The sequence below is a fragment of the Nothoprocta perdicaria genome, unplaced genomic scaffold (genome assembly GCF_003342845.1).
Source record: "Nothoprocta perdicaria isolate Ctin4 unplaced genomic scaffold, notPer1 scaffold_286, whole genome shotgun sequence".
In the NCBI taxonomy this organism is placed as follows: Eukaryota; Metazoa; Chordata; class Aves; order Tinamiformes; family Tinamidae; genus Nothoprocta; species Nothoprocta perdicaria.
The window spans coordinates 704,103-721,186 of NW_020455517.1; the positions used below are offsets into that span (position 1 = coordinate 704,103).

At 69.8% G+C, this 17,084-nt stretch overlaps 3 protein-coding genes across 3 annotated transcripts in view; 1 reads left to right on the forward strand and 2 right to left on the reverse strand.

Annotated features, from left to right (window-relative positions):
* Window positions 1-6,385, reverse strand: part of SLC5A5 (solute carrier family 5 member 5) — a 7,430-nt gene extending 1,045 nt beyond the window's left edge. Inside the window, exons 1-14 of the mRNA XM_026041475.1 lie at window positions 6,375-6,385; window positions 5,363-5,804; window positions 5,223-5,288; window positions 4,966-5,017; window positions 4,817-4,884; window positions 4,592-4,746; window positions 4,386-4,526; window positions 3,367-3,496; window positions 3,076-3,164; window positions 2,883-2,995; window positions 2,384-2,454; window positions 2,100-2,186; window positions 1,793-1,989; window positions 1,208-1,311 (exon numbers count right to left, since the gene is read on the reverse strand). Coding sequence (XP_025897260.1) covers window positions 1,208-1,311; window positions 1,793-1,989; window positions 2,100-2,186; window positions 2,384-2,454; window positions 2,883-2,995; window positions 3,076-3,164; window positions 3,367-3,496; window positions 4,386-4,526; window positions 4,592-4,746; window positions 4,817-4,884; window positions 4,966-5,017; window positions 5,223-5,288; window positions 5,363-5,804; window positions 6,375-6,385 — 1,726 coding nt within the window. The remainder of the gene's footprint in view (window positions 1-1,207; window positions 1,312-1,792; window positions 1,990-2,099; window positions 2,187-2,383; window positions 2,455-2,882; window positions 2,996-3,075; window positions 3,165-3,366; window positions 3,497-4,385; window positions 4,527-4,591; window positions 4,747-4,816; window positions 4,885-4,965; window positions 5,018-5,222; window positions 5,289-5,362; window positions 5,805-6,374) is intronic.
* Window positions 6,386-7,321: 936 nt separating this feature from the next.
* Window positions 7,322-14,174, forward strand: JAK3 (Janus kinase 3). The gene is made up of 23 exons (XM_026041455.1): window positions 7,322-7,532; window positions 7,676-7,799; window positions 7,903-8,014; window positions 8,748-8,893; window positions 8,966-9,242; window positions 9,327-9,449; window positions 9,518-9,675; window positions 9,780-9,891; window positions 9,989-10,175; window positions 10,673-10,794; window positions 10,875-11,006; window positions 11,109-11,193; window positions 11,265-11,398; window positions 11,640-11,778; window positions 11,849-12,000; window positions 12,162-12,312; window positions 12,379-12,518; window positions 12,745-12,934; window positions 13,072-13,196; window positions 13,309-13,481; window positions 13,555-13,672; window positions 13,881-13,991; window positions 14,058-14,174. Exons 1-23 carry the CDS (start codon window positions 7,322-7,324, stop codon window positions 14,172-14,174), a joined length of 3,339 nt encoding a protein of 1,112 aa, XP_025897240.1.
* A 949-nt stretch (window positions 14,175-15,123) lies between these two features.
* Window positions 15,124-16,682, reverse strand: B3GNT3 (UDP-GlcNAc:betaGal beta-1,3-N-acetylglucosaminyltransferase 3). The gene is made up of 2 exons (XM_026041476.1): window positions 16,653-16,682; window positions 15,124-16,248 (listed from the first exon to the last, which is right to left on the reverse strand). The coding sequence occupies exons 1-2, from the start codon at window positions 16,680-16,682 to the stop codon at window positions 15,124-15,126; spliced, it is 1,155 nt and encodes a 384-aa protein (XP_025897261.1).
* Between the last annotated feature and the right edge of the window lie 402 nt (window positions 16,683-17,084).

Below are 17,084 nucleotides of genomic sequence, written 5' to 3' on the forward strand. Positions count from 1 at the left end.
AACACACACCACCCCCCCCGCGTTGTGATCACGGCGCTGAACCCCTCGACAGAGCGGAGCGGGTCGGCGAGGGGAGGTACCCGCGCCCCTGGAGCGGGTCGGGACAGGAGGGGGGCGGCGGCGGCTACGCGGCTCCTGCTCACCCAGCTCGCCCCGGCCCGACACAAAGATGGCGCCGCCGCTCCTCCCCATGGCGGCGCCCCAAGATGGCGGCGCGCCGGCCGCCGTCAAGATGGCCGCCTGAGGCTACGGGAAGCGCGGTGGGGCTGCCCCGCTCCTCCCCACTCTTCCACGCGTGTCCTATTGTCCCGTTCCCACGCATGCTCCATCCACGTGTGTATCTCATTCCCACACGTGCACCGTACAGGTCCCCATTCCCAGCCGTGTCCCATTCCTGGACATTGGCCATTCCCTTGTGTCCTGTACCCACACATGCCCCATGCCCACGTGTATCCCGTTCCCAGGTGTGCCCCATTCCCGTGTGTCCCATGCCCACGTATGCCCCATTCCCATGAGTACCCCATGCCCATAGGTGCCCCATGGCTATGGGTGCCCCCTCCCACATGCCCCATTCCCATGGGTCTCCCAAGCTCCCTTCCTGCCTGTCCCCACGCATATCCCATCTCCCCCATCCCGCTCTCCCCGGTAGCCCTGTCCCGGATGGGCCTGCACACGCTCCCGTTTCCCTGCTTTTATTGCCACCGGGGATCGAGAAGGCCGGGGGGTGTTTCCGTGGAGAAGTGCCCCCGTGTCCCCCAATCTCGGCGTCCGCGCGCAGGGCCCTACACATCCGTCTCCTGCAGCAGCCGGTCAGCAGTGTCACGGAGCTCAGGGCCCTGCGGGGAGCGGCCGGGCTGGGAGCGCTGCCGGCTCTGGGATCACCCACTGGCTCTGGGATCACCCACCAGCTCTGGGATCACCTGGTGCCTCAGGGATCACCCGCTGGCTCCGGGATCACCCGCCGGCTTTGGGATCACCCAGTGGCTCCGGGATCACCCGCTGGCTCCGCTGTCACCCACCTTGGGCGTCCCCTCTGCCGGAGCCGCCAAGGACGCCCGCGTGACCACGTCCCACCAGAGCACGTCGGCGGGCGGCCGCCGCGCCGGGCCTGCCGGAGAGCCGGAGCTGCGGGACGGGGCCGCCGGCGCCCGCTCCCTGCTCCCGGGGGCCGCGCTGTCCCCAGCGGGGACGTCCCCGTGCCACTCACCTGCCACGTAGCTGGCCAGCACCCCCACGGCCACGGTGCCCAGTGTGCCCAGCGCCCCGTAGTACAGGTAGGACACGGCGTAGAAGTCCCCCAGCACTGCCGGCCTGTGAAGCGGGCAGCATTGCAGCCATGCAGCATGCATCCGTGCAGCGAAGCAGAGCTGCGGCAATGCAGGGGATGCAAAGAGGCATCAAAGTAGGGGGAGGTTGCTGCGGAGTAGGCTTGCACCAGTGCAGCCAAGCGATGGTGCATAGGTGCATAAATGCACTGCTGCAGGCATGCATGATCGCCCTCAAGCAGGGATGCGCTGATGCAGGGATGCACCAGTGTGAGCAAGGAGGGATTTGCTATCACAGACATGCATGGTTGCATTTCTGCATGTACACATTGTTGCACGCAAGCAGGGATGCAACATTGCAGTGATGCACCATCACAGCCGAGCAGGGAGGCACCACTGCAGGGATGCACCGTCACACGCGAGCAGGGAGGCACTGCCACACCATACTGCAGTGCATTGTCACCAAGGGCAGAGCGGGCAGCGTGGGGACAGCGAGCAAGCAGCAGCGTCGCCCCGGCGCTGCTCACCGTGCCGGCGCCGCCGGGGGCTCCTGCAGCAGCTGCAGGACGGTGCCGTTGGCGCCGGCGCTGCCGTTGCGCGGTGGGCAGAGGGCGGCGGAGGCCGGCAGCACCCCGGTGGCGGCGGCGCTCGGCGGGTGCACCGTGCCCCCCACCGCCACCCACGTGGAGAGGGCCAGGCCGGCGCCGAGCCCCGCGAATGCGCCCTGCGGCGGAGGGAGGAGACGGATCGCACGGCGCCCGCGGAGCCTCCGGCCGGGTCGGGCGCCCGCTCCGGAGCACCCGGCCCTGCCGCCCCAGCCCGCGCTGCACTCACGGCCGTATTGCACACCGGCACGAACATGCCCAGGACGAAGGCTCCCAGCAGCGGGCCACTGATCGCCCCCATGACGGTGAAGGAGCCCTGGAAGGTGCACGGAGAGCTCTGCCCCATGGGGACTGGGGCACTTGCCCCATCCCGGCTCACAGCCCCCGCAGCACCTGAGGGCTCCTCGGAGCTGGATCTCCACACTCGGCAGCCCTGCAGAGTGCTCCAGGGCCCTCCTGCAGCCGGTGGCGTGTGGCGGGATGCGTGCCCGGCTGGAGCGCGCCGGGGCTCACCTGCAGCACGCCGCCACCGAGCAGGGAGGCCAGCGCCGCCACCGTGATGCACCCGGTGCCGTAGATCAGCGCTGCGGAGGAGACGGGAGAGCTCAGGCAGGGTGGCTGCAGCAGCACAGTACGGCATGGCACGGCATGACACAGTGCAGTGCAGCTCGGCATGGTGCAGTGCAGCTTGGCACCGTGCAATGCAGCACAGCACGCATGACATAGAGCAATGCAACTCAGCATGGTGCAGTGCAGCTTGGCACCGTGCAATGCATCGCAGCATGACACAGTGCAGTGCAGCTCGGCATGGTGCAGTGCAGCTTGGCACCATGCAATGCATCGCAGCATGACACAGTGCAGTGCAGCATGGCATGGTGCGATGCAGATCGGCACAGTACAATGCAGCTCGGCGCAGTGCAGTGCAATGCAGCATGCCATGGTGCCATGCAGCACAGCACGACACGGCGCAGCAGGGCAGCCTGGGCACGTGCTCGTCCCCATCCCCACTCACACAAGCCTTTGGAGACCTGGGCCAGCCTCCGCGGCGGCAGCGCGGGCATCCGCGGCTTGATGAGGTCCTCGACGGTGACAGCGGCCATGGCATTGATGCTGGTGGAGGCCGTGCTGGGGCGAGGGCACGGGGCAGCGCTCAGCCCCACGGCGGGACCGTGCGCCCCGTCCCCGGGGGACAGAGCCCCCCTCACCTGAGCGTCCCGCTGTAGGCGCAGGCCAGGAAGAGCCCCGGCACCCCCGGGTACGACTCGAAGATGTCCAGGACCAGGTAGGGCATGTACTGAGCGGGGAGAGGGCTGCGTCAGGGGCTGGCAGCAGACCCCTGCCCAGGCTCGGGGCCCCCAGACCTCCCCAGTGGAGCTCAGCCCCTCCTGCGTCACGGCTGAGACAAGGGCCCAGGCGTCCTGCCTCTCCGTTCCCCCTCCTGCCCCGCTGCCCTCAATTTGGCGCTTGAGAGGGCAGCTCGCGGCCGCCGGCTGTACCTGGTCCGGGGCCGAGATGTAGCCGGCAAGCAGAGGGTCGCAGTCCTTGTACAGCGCAAACATCACAAGGCCACAGGCCACCGCGCTGGACACGATGACCGAGAGCCCCACTTGATTGACCAGCAGCGCTCTGCAAGCAGGGCGAGATCCAGCCGGAGCAGCCCGCCCGGCGCGGGACATGGGGACATCCCGGGGGCCTCAGGGCACCACGACCCTTCCCTGGGACCTGTCCAGCATTGCGGGGTGCCAGGGGGCACACATTGGGCTGTAGGGTCTATGTCCCGTCCTGCAGGGTCCATGCAGGGGTGCTGGGTCCCTGCAGGGGGCTGGATGCCAGGATTACAGGGGCTGTGCAGGGGTGCTGGGGCTGTGCACAGGATATGGGGCTGTGCTGGGTGCAGGTCCCCTGCGGGGGTGCAGGGTCCATGCAGGGGGTGCAGGATCTGTGCAGGAGATGCAGGGTCCATGATGGGGGGTCAAGATCTGTGCAGGAGGTTCAGGGTCTGTGCAGGGGGGTCAGGATCTGTGCAGGAGGTGCAGGGTCCATGCAGGGGGGTCAGGATCTGTGCAGGAGGTGCAGGGTCCATGCAGGGGGGTCAGGATCTGTGCAGGGGGTGCAGGATGCATGCAGGGGGGTCAGGATCTGTGCAGGGGGTGCAGGATCTGTGCAGGAGGTGCAGGGTCCGTGCAGGGGGGTCAGGATCTGTGCAGGGGGTGCAGGATGCATGCAGGGGGGTCAGGATCCAGACAGAGGGTGCTGGGGCCGTGCACACTGTATAGGGACCACATGAAGGTTACAGAGTCTGCGCAGGGGGGCAGCATCCGCGCAGGGGGTGCAGGGCCGTGCAGGGGGTGCAGGGCCCATGCAGGGAGAGCTGGGCTCATGCAGGGGATGAGGATGTGCTGGGGCCGTGCACAGGGCAGAGGGCCCCTGCAGCATTTACGGGGGGGATCCATGGGGCCTGGGGTCCCGCATGGGGTCAGGCCGGGCGCGCTGCCCCCCGGCACCCCCCACTCACATGCGGGCCTCCCTCTCGCTGCGGCAGGCCACGTAGCGCTGCACCTGCGCCTGGTTCACGCCGTACATGGAGAGCCAGAGCAGCGTGCCGCCCAGCACGAACGTCCAGAGCGTGTAGCGGCTCCGCGGGTCGGGGTTGAAGCTGCATGGGCGCAGGCTGAGCCCCAGTGTCCCCGCCAGCACAGACCCCCCCAGGACCCCACTCACTCCAGCAAGTTGAGGCGGGAGCCGTTAGCGGCCGCAGCCAGGACGCTGGCGGGGCCCCCGGCCAGCAGCACCCCCCGTGTGATGATGGCCACGAAGCCCGCGAGCATCACCAAGACCTGGAAGACGTCGGTCCAGACGACGGCCTTCATCCCGCCCTGCGGCAGAGCGTCCCGCCGTGAGCACGGGCCGGCTCCGCGCGCGCTCATGCTGCCCGTCCCGGCTCACCAGGGTGGTGTAGAAGGTGCAGACGGCGCCCGTGGAGAGCAGCGAGGCCCAGATGTCCAGGCCGGTCACTGTGGGACAGCGCGAGGCATGAGCCGCGCGCGGGCGACGCCGGGGACAGGAGCGCGCAGGGAGCGCGCGGGCGCCCGTACCCTGGTTGAGGATGAGCGCGGGGGCGTAGATGACGATGCCGGTGTAGAGCATCTGCGGGCGCGCGAGGCTCAGGGCCGGGCTGCTGCGTGGCACCCCGGGCACGCGCCGCGAGCGGGCGCGCGCTGCAGCCCGCGGCTCCTTGCGAATAGGAGCTTGCAGCAAGCAAGCCCCAGGGCCAAGCGAGCGCCTGGCCCGAGGTGCGGGGCCAAGCGCAGCCAGGACCCCCCCAGCCACCGCGGCCACCCCCTCTACGCACCGTGGCCGCCACGTACTGCGCGGTGCCGCAGAGCCGCACGCTCCGGCTGAAGCGCCGCTCCAAGTACTGGGCACAGGAGGAAAAGGGTCTCATTTTTGTAGGGGAGGGGGACACCAGGGCCCCCCCGCCCCTGCACCCACCTCATAGGTGCTGGTGAGCCCCAGGCGGTGGAAGACGGGCAGGAAGAGCAGCGCGGTGAGCAGGGTGCTGAGCAGCTGGCCCAGGCACATGCAGAGGAACTTGGCGCCGTAGCGGTGCGCCTCGGCCGGCACCCCCAGCACCTGCACGGCCGACATGAAGCTGGCGGCGAGCGAGAGCCCCACGGGCACCGCCGCCATGCGCCGGCCCCCCATGAAGAAATCCTCCGAGGTCTTCTGGCCACCACGCGACAGCGCGTGGAAGAGCCCGATGCCCGTGGACACGAGCAGCATGAGCGCGAAGACGGCGTAGTCGGCGAGGCCGAAGGTGCGCGCCGCAGGGCTCCCCGCCGCGGCCAGCGTGGCGGCGCAGACCCCGCGGTTGCCGCGGACGGACGGAGGGACGGACAGAGGGACGGACGGAGGGACGGCGCCGCCGGCGAGACTGGGACAGCGGCCGAGCGAGCGCCGTTATCAGGTGACCTTGCGCGAGCATCGCAGCGGCGGCCGCCCTGCACCGCGGGGGCCGCACGAGGCCCGGCCCAGCCCCGCGCGCAGAGGGGCCCCCATCCCGCCCGGCTCAAGCACGCGTGCAAAGCGCGGGGACGGGGACAGCCAGCTGCCGAGGGGGGAAAAACCAGCCGAGCAAAACCCGGCTTTAGGCAGGGATGAAGCAAAACAAGCCCCAGTTGTGCCGGTGGGAGCGCGTTCCGGAGGCAGCGCCCCGGGGCGACGGCAGGGCCAGCGTGGAGGAGAGTGGGGCTGGGAGGGAGGTGGCCAGCGCCCTGGGGCAGCGGGAGCCGCTCGGGGATGCAGGGCAGGAGCCGCTCCAGGTGCCGGGGATGGTTTAGGGCATCGGGAAGGGTGTCATGTGCTGGGGGGGATGTGTCCGGCTGGGCATCCCAAGGGACTCCGGTGCTGGCTGGATCCTGCCTTGTCCAAGGCTCGTTCATCTCCCGACCTCCTTCTCTGATCCCTGCACACACAGGAAGACCCTGGGCAGCTCTGGACAGACCCATCCCTCATCCCGGTGCCCCTGTGGGGATGGAGGGAGTCCATCGGGGCCCGCGCCGTGCGGGGACGTCCGGCCTGGGCGCTGCGCTGCGCCACGCGGCGCCTGGCACCGCACGTGCCGCCTGCCCATGGGCCTCACCCCGTCCCTGCCCCTGTCCCCGGTCCGTTCCTGCTGCGGGGACCCAAGTGCCTTCTCCAGGCAGGGGCTGAGCAGGGGCCACCCTGGCACTTCATGCGGTAAAAGGAGGGGTGGCACAACGAGGCAGCGCCGGCTCCGGGCACCCCATGCCCCCCGTGCCCCAACTCGGTCCCTTATCGCCCTCAGCGGCCCCTCTGCGCCCCGGGGCCCCGTCACCCCCCTCCCTTGCCAGGAAGTTCCCCGGCGCTCGGCGATGCCGCGGGCAGGAAGGAAGTTGCCCGAGGGGTTTTTTTGCTCTCTTCATCTCCCTCCTACGCAGTCTGAGTGCCCCAGCCCCACCGGAGCCACCGCCAGGGCCGGAGCCGCGGGTGCCCGCGAGGCCCCGGGGACGCAGCAGGTACAGGGGACACAGCGGCGGTGGCGAGGGCTGGGGGCAGCAGGACGGTGCCCGGGTGCAGTGGGCTGTGCGTCCCGGTTTCCCCTTCTGCAGTGCGTGTGCTGGGCAGCCCCAGCTCCCAGCAGGATGCTCCCGGCTTTGCTGCTGCCTTCCCACCCTGTGGCACGGGATATCCCACGGGAAGGGCGCATGGGCAGGGCGAGCGCCCCGGCTCCCACTCTGGCTCCTTCCCCAGCTCCTGCTTCGGTTCCTGCCCCGGCCAGGCTGCAGCCTGGGGCGCCTCCGGGTCCCACGCAGGTCACTGCGCTCTGAGCCGAGGGTCGCTTCCTGGCGACACAGCCGGGACCCTCCCAGCGAGCCGGGGGGACAGACGGATGCGCTGAGCACTCTCGCCGTTGTGACAGCGCCGGCCATGGTGCCGCTGGGCGAGGAGACGCCGCTGATCGGGGAGCGCTCGTGCAGCCTCTCGTCCACGGAGACGGGCACGCTGCAGGTCTTCCTGTACCACCGGGCGCGCCACGGCGGCCCCGACGCTGCCGGCCTCGACGGCGCCGGCGTCCTCACCTTCACCTTCGGCGAGTACACGGCCGAGGAGCTCTGCGTCCGCGCGGCGCAGGCCTGCGGTGAGCGCCGTGCCCTGCCCTGCACCCGCTGCCCGTGGCCAGTGCCACCCCCGGCCACGGGGGCGCTGAGGGGGACGGGCACGTCCCCCCGCCGTGCGTCCCTCCCCGGAGCCCCGGTGGCACGTCCCTCGCTGCGTCCCCAGGTGTGCTGCCCGTCTGTCACTCCCTCTTCGCCCTGGCCACCGAGGATCTCACGTGCTGGTTCCCCCCCAACCACGTCTTTACTGTGGACGACTCGCACAGCCAGGTCGTGGTCTATCGCATCAGGTACCGCTGCGGGGCTGCCCGGGGACTCTCCGATGGCTGATAAGGGCTGTGCACGTGCCAGCTCCCTGGGGCAGAGCGGAGCCTTGTCTGTCCTCCCTGGCAGGTTCTTCTTCCCCAACTGGTGTGGGCTGGGACAGTCGCACCGGTTCCAGCTGATGAACGACCGGGCCAGCGCCGTCCTGGACTACCCCGTCATTGATTACCTCTTTGCCCAGGTGAGCCCGGCGGGGCTGGTGTCGCGGGACACCCAGATCTGACAGGTAAAGGCTCCTGTGGCTTCTCGGGTGTGTCGGATGCGTTAACCTCAGCGTGACGCCACCCTGTGCTGCTCTCCTTGCTGGCCCCTGCACCCCTGGGGCTGTGGTGTCCACAGGACGATGGCTCAGCTGAAGTTGCCCATGGGTTTGGGAGCTGCTGGGCCCGCAGATGGTGCCGTCTTTGCTCTTACCAGGTCACCAGCAGGAAAATAGAGGGAAGATGTGAATCACTTGGGTGCCAGGGCGCTTGGGCCGGGGCCTGGCAGGGACAACCTTGGCATTGGCAGCCCCAGGGCCACAGTGGCTGCAGGCTCAGCAGGATCCATCCTGGATACTCCCATTACCCACAGCCTAGTGCATGCACCAAGGGTCGTGGATGCTCCTACATGCACTGATGGTCGCACATGCTCCTGCATGCAGCAAGCGTTGCACTTACCCGTGTATGCACTAAAGGTTGCACGTGCTTATGCATGCAGCAAGGGTCATGGGTACTCCTGCATGCACTGAGGGTCACGCATGCTCCTACATGGAGCATGTTGCACTTTCCTACATGGAAAGGATTGCACTTTCCCATGCATGCACTGAAGGTTGCACATGCTCCTGCATGCACTAAAGGCTGCATATGCTCGGGGAGGGACAAGCAGGGAACAGGGAGCTTAAGGGGGTCCCGGCTGAGCTGCCCGGTCCCCAGTCCCGCAGCGACTTCGTGGGCGGGCGCGCGGAGGTGGCGCTGAGCCTGCAGACGCAGGAGGAGTGCCTGAGCCTGGCGCTGCTCGACATGCTGCGCATCGCCAAGGAGAAGCAGCAGAGCCCGCAGGAGACCTTCAGCTGCGTCAGGTATGGGAGGGCGGCACGGGGCTCCCGCTGCGGCCCCAGCCCGCTGCCCGCTCACGCGCCCGCCGCTCCCAGCTACAAGTCGTGCCTGCCCGAGCAGCTGCGCTGCCAGATCCAGCAGCACAGCTTCCTGACGCGCAAGCGCATCCGCCGCCACTTCGGCAAGTCCCTGCGCAGGATCGGCGGCTGCCGCCCGGACGGCCGCTTCCTCAAGCTCAAGTACCTGCTGGACCTGGAGCGGCTGCAGGCGCGCTGGGCGGAGGAGAGCTTCCGCGCGCGCGCACCCACCGCCGCCGTCACCGTGCACGTGGCCGGCGGCAGCGGCGTCTCCTGGAGCTGCGACGGGGCCGAGGTGCGAGGGGCGGCAAGGGATGTTTTGGTGGTGGTTTTGGGGCACGTGGGATGACGCAGACCCCCGGCGCCGTGCCCTGCCCAGAGCCGCCAGCACTTCTGCGACTTCCCCGACATCGCCGACATCAGCATCAAGCAGGCGAGCCGGGACGGCAGCCCCGCCGAGAGCCGCGTCGTCACCCTCACCAAGACGGACAACCGGGTGCTGGTGAGTGCACGCGTGGGGGCCGGGGGGGTCCTGGAGGGCCGGCACCGCTCAGCCCGTGCCCGCCGCAGGAGGTGGAGTTCCCATCGCTGCGGGAAGCCCTGTCCTTCGTGGCCCTCGTGGACGGCTACTACCGCCTGACCGCGGATGCCCAGCACTACTTCTGCAAGGAGGTGGCTCCCCCCCGGCTCTTGGAGGACCTGGAGAGCGGCTGCCACGGGCCCATCAGGTGGGTGCCGGCACCCGCTTTGCTGCGGGGCTCTGCTGGGCAGGGCGCCGCGGAGGGGCCCGCGGGACTGTCCACGGCGCCGACGCCGTGCCCGCCGCCCGCAGCTCCGAGTTCGCCGTGAGCAAGCTGCAGGCGGCGGGGAGCCGCGCGGGGCTCTACCTGCTGCGCCGCAGCCCGCAGGACTTCGACAGCTACCTGCTCACCGTGTGCGCCGAGGTGAGCGCGCGGGGCCGGGGTCGCCACGCTCGGCCCGCCCGGTGCCGGGGGCAGCCCCGGGGCCGGCCCCGCACTCACCCCGCGCCCGGCCCCGCAGACCCGCTCCGGCCCGGACTACAAGCGCTGCCTGATCCGGCGGGACGAGGACGGCCGCTTCGTGCTCGCCGGGGTGCCGCGGCGCTTCTGCAGCCTGCGCGAGCTGCTGGGCACCTACGGGCGCTGCGGGCTGCAGGCCGAGGGCGCCCGCCTGCGCCTGGCCGCCTGCTGCCCGCCCCAGCCCAAAGGTGGCACCGCCGGGCGGGCGGGAGGGCTGGGTGACGACGCGCCGGGCTCGGTGACGCCAGCAGGTGGCCTGTGTGACGTCACAGCGCGCTGGGTGACATGACAGCAGGCTGGGTGACGTCACAGAGCATCCTGTGTGACGTCACGGTGGGCTGTGTGATGTCATAGAGCAGCCTGTGTGACGTCACAGAGCAGCCTGTGTGACATGACATTGGGCTGTGTGATGTCGCAGTGGGCTGTGTGATGTCACAGAGCAGCCTGTGTGATGTCACAGTGGGCTGTGTGATGTCACAGTGGGCTGTGTGACGTCACAGAGCAGCCTGTGTGACATGACATTGGGCTGTGTGACGTCACAGTGGGCTGTGTGATGTCACAGTGGGCTGTGTGACGTCACAGAGCAGGCCACATGGCACCACAGTGGGCTGTGTGATGTCACAGAGCAGTCCGTGTGACGTCACGGCGGGCCGTGTGACCTCACGCTGCTGCTCTCCCGCCCCAGAGCGCTCCAACCTGCTCATCGTGCGCAGCGGCTGCCCCCGGCTGCCCGGCTCGCCCCCGGCCCCGCGCCGCGGCCTCCCCCACATGACGTTCCACAAGATCAGCCCTGAGAGCCTCGTGCGGGTAGGGGGAGGACCGGGGTGCCGGCGGGACGGGCACCGCGGGCACGGACCCCGTCCCCAGCGTCCCCGCTGCCGTGGCAGGGCGAGAGCCTGGGCCAGGGCTCCTTCACCCACATCTACAAGGGCGTCAAGCGGGACCAGAAGGAGGACGAGTACTACCAGACCGAGGTGGTGCTCAAGGTCATGGACAGCAGCCACCACAACTGCTCCGAGGTGAGGCCGCCCTCGCGCCGCGCACGTGTCCCCACCGTGTCCCCACCGTGTCCCGCTCCGGGGTCCCCCGTCTCTGCCTGATGCAGCCTTCCCACCTCCCAGTCCTTCCTGGAGGCCGCCAGCATCATGAGCCAGCTCTCGCACAAGCACCTCGTGCTGCTGCACGGCGTCAGCCTGGGGAAGGACAGTGAGTGGCGTCCCCGGCACCGCGAGGCCACCGCGCGCTCCCTGCGCGCCAACCACCCCGGCCGCCCGCAGGTATCATGGTGCAGGAGTACGTCCGCTACGGGCCCCTGGACCTCTACCTGAAGAAGAACCAAGGCGAGGGCAAGGTGACCACGAGCTGGAAGCTGCAGGTGGCCAAGCAGCTGGCGCACGCCCTCAACTACCTGGTGAGCCACTGTCGGTGCTCCAGTGGTGGCACCCCACTGTCTTGTCCCGCACGTTCCAAGCACACATATCCCATGGATTCCATGCATCCATGTCCGATGCCTCCTATGCATCCACATCCCACGGCTCCCATGCATCCATATCCGATGCCTCCTATGCATCCATGTCCCACGGTTCCCATGCATCCCTTCCCTTTGGCATCCCAAGCCCTGAGCGCGGCATCTCTCCCTCTCCCCTCCCCAGGAGGACAAAAAAATCACGCACGGCAACGTCTCTGCTAAGAAGGTGCTGTTGACGCGGGAGGGGGACGCAGCCAGCGGCAGCCCCCCCTTCATCAAGCTCAATGACCCCGGAGTGAGCGTCACCGTCTTGGCCAAGGAGAGTGAGTGCCAGGGTGGCGCGGGCGCCGTGTGCCCGCCGGGCGCTGAGCGGGTTCGTGCCGCTCTCCGCAGTGCTCGTCGAGCGCATCCCCTGGGTGGCTCCCGAGTGCGTCAGCGACCCCCAGAGCCTGGCGCTGCCGGCCGACAAGTGGAGCTTCGGGGCCACCCTCTGGGAGATCTTCAGCGGTGGCAACATGCCCGTGAGCCTGCTGGAGCCGCAGGAGGTGACGTCAGCGGCCACCCTGTCCTGTCGCACTGGCCTGGGCGCAGGGGCGGCAGTGCAGCTGGTGCCGCAGCCTGCGGTGCTTGGGTGACGCTGGACCCGGGTGATGCTTGAAGCCGGGTCCCCACGGCGCGTCTCAAGCGGTCCCTGCTGCGCCCGCAGAAGCTGCGTTTCTACGAGAGCCGCCACCAGCTGCCCGCGCCCAAGTGGACCGAGCTGGCCACGCTCATCGCGCAGTGCATGGCCTACGAGCCGCGGCACCGGCCCTGCTTCCGCGCCGTCATCCGCGACCTCAACAGCCTCATCACCTCCGGTGAGCCGCGGCCGTGGGCAGCCGGCTCCTAGCCGACCTCGCCGCCTCACCTCTCGCCTCCCCCAGATTACGAGCTGCTCTCGGACCTGGCCCCGGGTGACGTGACGCTGCGCGACAGCTTTTGGGGGTACGAGCACGTGGCCGTGCACCATGACCCCACGCTCTTCGAGGAGCGGCACCTCAAGTACATCTCTCTGCTGGGCAAGGTGAGGGCTGCGCCCAAGGGGGCTCACGGCACGTGGGGGTCCGGGGGGCCTGGTGCTGTTGGGAGCTGCTGCACAGCCCCGTGGTTCTGCCTGGCGTCCCCAAGGCTCAGCCAACGTGTCCTGGAGCTGGGCACGGTGGGTGGCAGAGGCACTCCGCGCATGGGGACGCGTCAGGGGTCTCCCTGCAGCCTGTGCCCCCGAGTGCCGCCTGGCTCTGCGTGGCCAGGGCAACTTTGGGAGCGTGGAGCTGTGCCGCTACGACCCGCTGGGCGACAGCACGGGCGAGCTGGTGGCCGTGAAGAAGCTGCAGCAGGACTCGGCCAAGGAGCTGCGGGACTTCGAGAGGGAGATCCACATCCTGCACTCGCTGCAGCACGACTTCATCGTCAAGTACCGCGGCGTCTGCTACAGCCGCGGTGAGCGCGGGGCCGCACGGCCCCAGTGCTCGCACCTGGATTGGGACCCTCCAGAGGGAGCTCGCTCCCACGGTCGGCTCTGGAGCTGCGAGGCTGCCTCTGGAGGGGACACGGGTGACCCCCGTGCCTGTCCCCAGGGCGCCGTGGCCTGCGGCTCGTCATGGAGTATCTGCCCAATGGGTGCCTGCGGGACTACCTGCAGAAGAACCAGCACCGCCTGGAGCACCGGACCCTGCTGCTCTACGCCTGGCAGATCTGCAAGGTGGGAGCGCGGGGGCCCGGGCTGCTGTGCTGCACTGGCCGCAGAGGCGGCTGCCCCGATGCACCAGGATGCCCGGGCTGCGGGTCACGGTGAGCCCGGTGCCTCTGCGCAGGGCATGGAGTACCTGGGGGCGCAGCGCTGCGTGCACCGCGACCTGGCCAACAGGAACATCCTGGTGGAGAGCGAGAGCCACGTGAAGATCGGCGACTTCGGCCTGGCCAAGCTGCTGCCGCAGGACAAGGACTATTACGTGGTGCAGGAGCCCGGCCAGAGCCCCGTGTTCTGGTGAGGGCGAGCGTGGCCCTGGGGACGGCGCGTGGCTTGGCCGGGCGCGGTGCTCAGCGCTCCGCACTGGCAGGTACGCGCCCGAGTCCCTCGCGGACAACGTCTTCTCCCGGGCGTCTGACATCTGGAGCTTTGGGGTCCTCCTCTATGAGCTCTTCACCTACAGCAACAAGAGCAAGAGCCCCTCCGAGGTGAGAGCCACCCCCCAGGGTCCTGCTGGTCCCGTCACCATCAGTGCAGGACGCTCCACTCCGGGCCGGGTGCAACCCCTGGGGCCGGTTCTCCTGGCTCTCCTGGCTCCATCCATCCATCACCATTGAGCCGGGGGGACCCAGCAGCCTTAGTTGGAGGGGTGCTGGCCACCCCAGCCCCCGCCACAGCAGACACGGGTACCCGCAGGAATTCCTGCGCATGATGGGCACCAACAAGGCGGCGCAGATCGTCTGCACCTTGCTGGAGCTGCTCAAGGAGAACCGGCGGCTGCCGGCGCCGGCGGGCTGCCCCGTGGAGGTGAGCGGTGCCGGGCGGGCGGGCGGCCCCGCGCGCTGCCACGGCGCTCACCGCCCTCGCCCGCAGGTCTACGCGCTCATGCTGAGCTGCTGGGCGCTGGCGCCCGGCGCCAGGCCCACGTTCGGCGAGCTGGCGCCGCGCATCGAGGCGCTGCGCGACGGGCGCAGCAAGGCTCGCGGGTAGCCCGCCGGCGGCCTCGCTCCCGGCGCGCCGCGGGGATGCGGGACGCAGCGATGCTCCCACGTGCTTCGATGGATGCGGGGAAAGCGGAGCGGCCGGCGCGGAGCTGGACGTGGACACGCAGATCCGGCGTCGCTGCAGCCCAGCTGCTCAGCTCCCACTACGGACCAGAACTGTCCCCATAACCCCCCAGCTCCCCCGTTCTGCAGTCCCCAGCCTGGGGCAAAGGACCTGCTGGGGACCAAGGTGCAGCCCCCTGCACTGCGACACCCCCAGGGCTTCACTGCCGCCTCTCCCTGTGCCCCCGATCCCGCTGCCCTCACCACTGCACATGGCCAATTCCTATTAAATTTCCATAGAATTTTTCCACATAACAAGACAGAGAGCAGAGGAGACAGGACCCATGGGTGGGCAGCTCCCCAGGGAGGGAAATGCTGTCCCGGGAGTTCAACCCTCCTATTAGGCGCAGGTGAATCCCTTTGGCGCAGGACAAGCCCCCAGGCTGCAGGAGAGCAGGGGGGTGTGGGGCTGCAGCCGGGCGCAGTCGTGGGGACCCTGAGCACCCCGGGGCGCGGGGCCACCTGCGCCCGGCGCCGGCTGGTCCCAGGGCCGCCGCCGAGCGCTATCAGTGACCTTGCGGCGCCGGGGGGGCCGTGCACAGCGCGTCGGGCGCCCGAGGCCGCGCAGCCCCGAGCGCAGCCCTGGGCAGGCTGCGGGGAGGGTCCACCCAGGAGGGACCCCCCGCCACGGCAACCCTGGATCGAGGCTCCGAGCGGAAACACAAGGGTTTCCCGGGGCACGGGGACCCCCAGGACGGCACGGGGGCGCACACTCTTGCTTGCAATGCGCACGCTTTATTCCCCATTGGTCCCAGCGTGTCTGTGCAGCCACCGGCCGGGGCCGGCGGGAAGGGGGGCTCCGTGCCCGCCGTGGGCGCGGGGCCGGCACGCGCTCAGGCGTGCGGGTAGATGCCCACGGTGCGGCCGCAGCGCAGGCCGGGCTGCCGCAGCGCCTGCCACATCAGGGCCATCTCGTAGGGCGCGAAGCGGTGCACGAGCAGCAGCTCGCGGTAGTAGCAGGGGTCGAAGGGCTCGGCCTTGGCGGGCACCTGGACGCCCACGGTGCGGATGGCGTTGTGCGACGCCGGCGCCAGCCCGGCCCGCTCCAAGCACATGCCCAGGTAGACGTCGTCGATGGGGAAGAGCTCGAGGTGGCGCGACTCGCGGTGGATGGTGCGGGCAGTGAAGCCGGACATGAGGATGCCGCCGCCGCCGCAGTAGGGCGGGTAGCGCTCCGAGGCCGTCACCTGCGGCGGCACGTAGTACTTGCTGGGCGAGGACCGGATGGGGCCCACGTTGGTAATGAGCTGGCCCACAAAGAGGTGGCGGGCGGTGATGCCCTGGGTGAAGTGGACCACGTTGTCCGTGTTGACGAAGACGTCGTCGTCGCCGTTGAGGACGAAGCGGGCACCGGGGCAGCTGGCCGCCAGCCAGTCGTGGAAGAGCAGCTGCTTGAGCGTCAGGTTGAAGAAGGTGTCCTGGAAGTCCCACTGCAGGATGTCCCCGTGCTCGCGGTGCTCGAGCTGCAGCAGCTGGTTGAGCTTGGCCACCTTGGCGCCGGCGGCCACGCCGCAGAGGAAGACGCGGCGCACGCGGGCGCCCGCCACGCTGCGCTCCCGGCCCCACGTCTTGCGGATGGCCTCGCGCCGCACGTAGTTCCCCGGCGAGGACTTGATGGCGAGCAGCAGGAAGACGCCGGCCGAGCGCGCCGGGCCGCCGCACTTGCCCGGCACGTCGAGCAGCTGGGGGAAGTGCCGGCAGTGCCGGTAGAGCAGGAAGTCCTGCACGTGCGCGGGCAGCGTGCTGAAGTCGGACACGTTGTGCATGGAGGCGTTAGGGGCGCAGGGCGCAGGGGGCTCGGCCGAGGGCGCCGGCAGCTCCGGTACGGCGCTGGCGCTGGGGCTGGTGGTCAAGGGTGGCCCCGGCCACTCGTCCCCCGCCAGCAGGTAGCAGAGCCCCAGCAGCCCCGTGGCGCCCAGGGCGCAGAGCTCGAGCCGCGGGCAGCGCCACGGCGCTTTCTGCAAGAGAGGGGGAGCGGGGCTCAGCGCGGGAGGCCGAAGGCTCTGCCCTGCGGAGCCCTGTGGCCCTGGGGCTCCCACGGACACAGCTGCCACAGCGGGACCATGCCTGGAGTCCCTGCAGTGAACCCGGTGCCGGAGATGGCCCCGCTGCGGCTGAGGAATGTGGCACGAGACGCCACGATGGCCTCTGAGCAACACCCAGGTGGCCACGCAGGGCCACCTCGCCACGGCCCTGGAGCCTCGCGGCGGGGCGGATGCTCCGGCACCACAGCCCATTGCCACGTCGGGCGCCTGGCCCAGTGCCGGCACCAGCACCCCGGCACCAGCAGCCGCTCCGGGCTGCTCCGGCACTTCCCACTGCCGCGTGGCACGAAACCCCACAGGGCTCTTTGTCCCGGCACCCCAAGGCCCAGGCGTGGCCGGGCACCCATGGGTGCAGGCAGGAAACACCCCAGGCGAAGCTCTAAACCCCGGGAAGCTCCCGGATGGCGCTGATCACACTGGGCCAGAGGTCTCATAACTCCCAGCCCTGCCCTGCGCACCCGGATATGGCCCAGGAAGAGCAAAGAGCGCGGGCACCTGCGGCGCGGCCGCGCTCCCAGGGACACGGGCGCCCCGGGGCCGCGCTGCCACCGCGCAGGCTGCGTTAAGGACAGCTCTGGGCACGACCAAGGCAATGGAAAGGTGCGCGGAGGTGCCAGCTGGGGGGTGCTGCCCCAGCCCGCGGGGAAAAGCCGCCAGGGAGGAGGCACCGCAGCTGCACCCTGCTGCTGGGCGCCCACCGTCCCCGTGGCAGAGCCCGCCCCGGCGGGCCGGGATGCGGCAGCAGCCGC

Coding starts and splice junctions, on each gene's coding strand:
- JAK3 (XM_026041455.1), top strand. CDS start 7,322: ATGGTGCCGCTGGGCGAGGAGACGCCGCTGATCGGGGAGCGCTCGTGC. Junction 8,015..8,747: donor TTGATTACCTCTTTGCCCAG/GTGAGCCCGGCG, acceptor CCCGGTCCCCAG/TCCCGCAGCGACTTCGTGGG. Junction 12,313..12,378: donor CAACAGCCTCATCACCTCCG/GTGAGCCGCGGC, acceptor CGCCTCCCCCAG/ATTACGAGCTGCTCTCGGAC.
- B3GNT3 (XM_026041476.1), bottom strand. CDS start 16,682: ATGGGTGCCCGGCCACGCCTGGGCCTTGGG. Junction 16,249..16,652: donor GGCCACGCCTGGGCCTTGGG/GTGCCGGGACAA, acceptor CCTCTCTTGCAG/AAAGCGCCGTGGCGCTGCCC.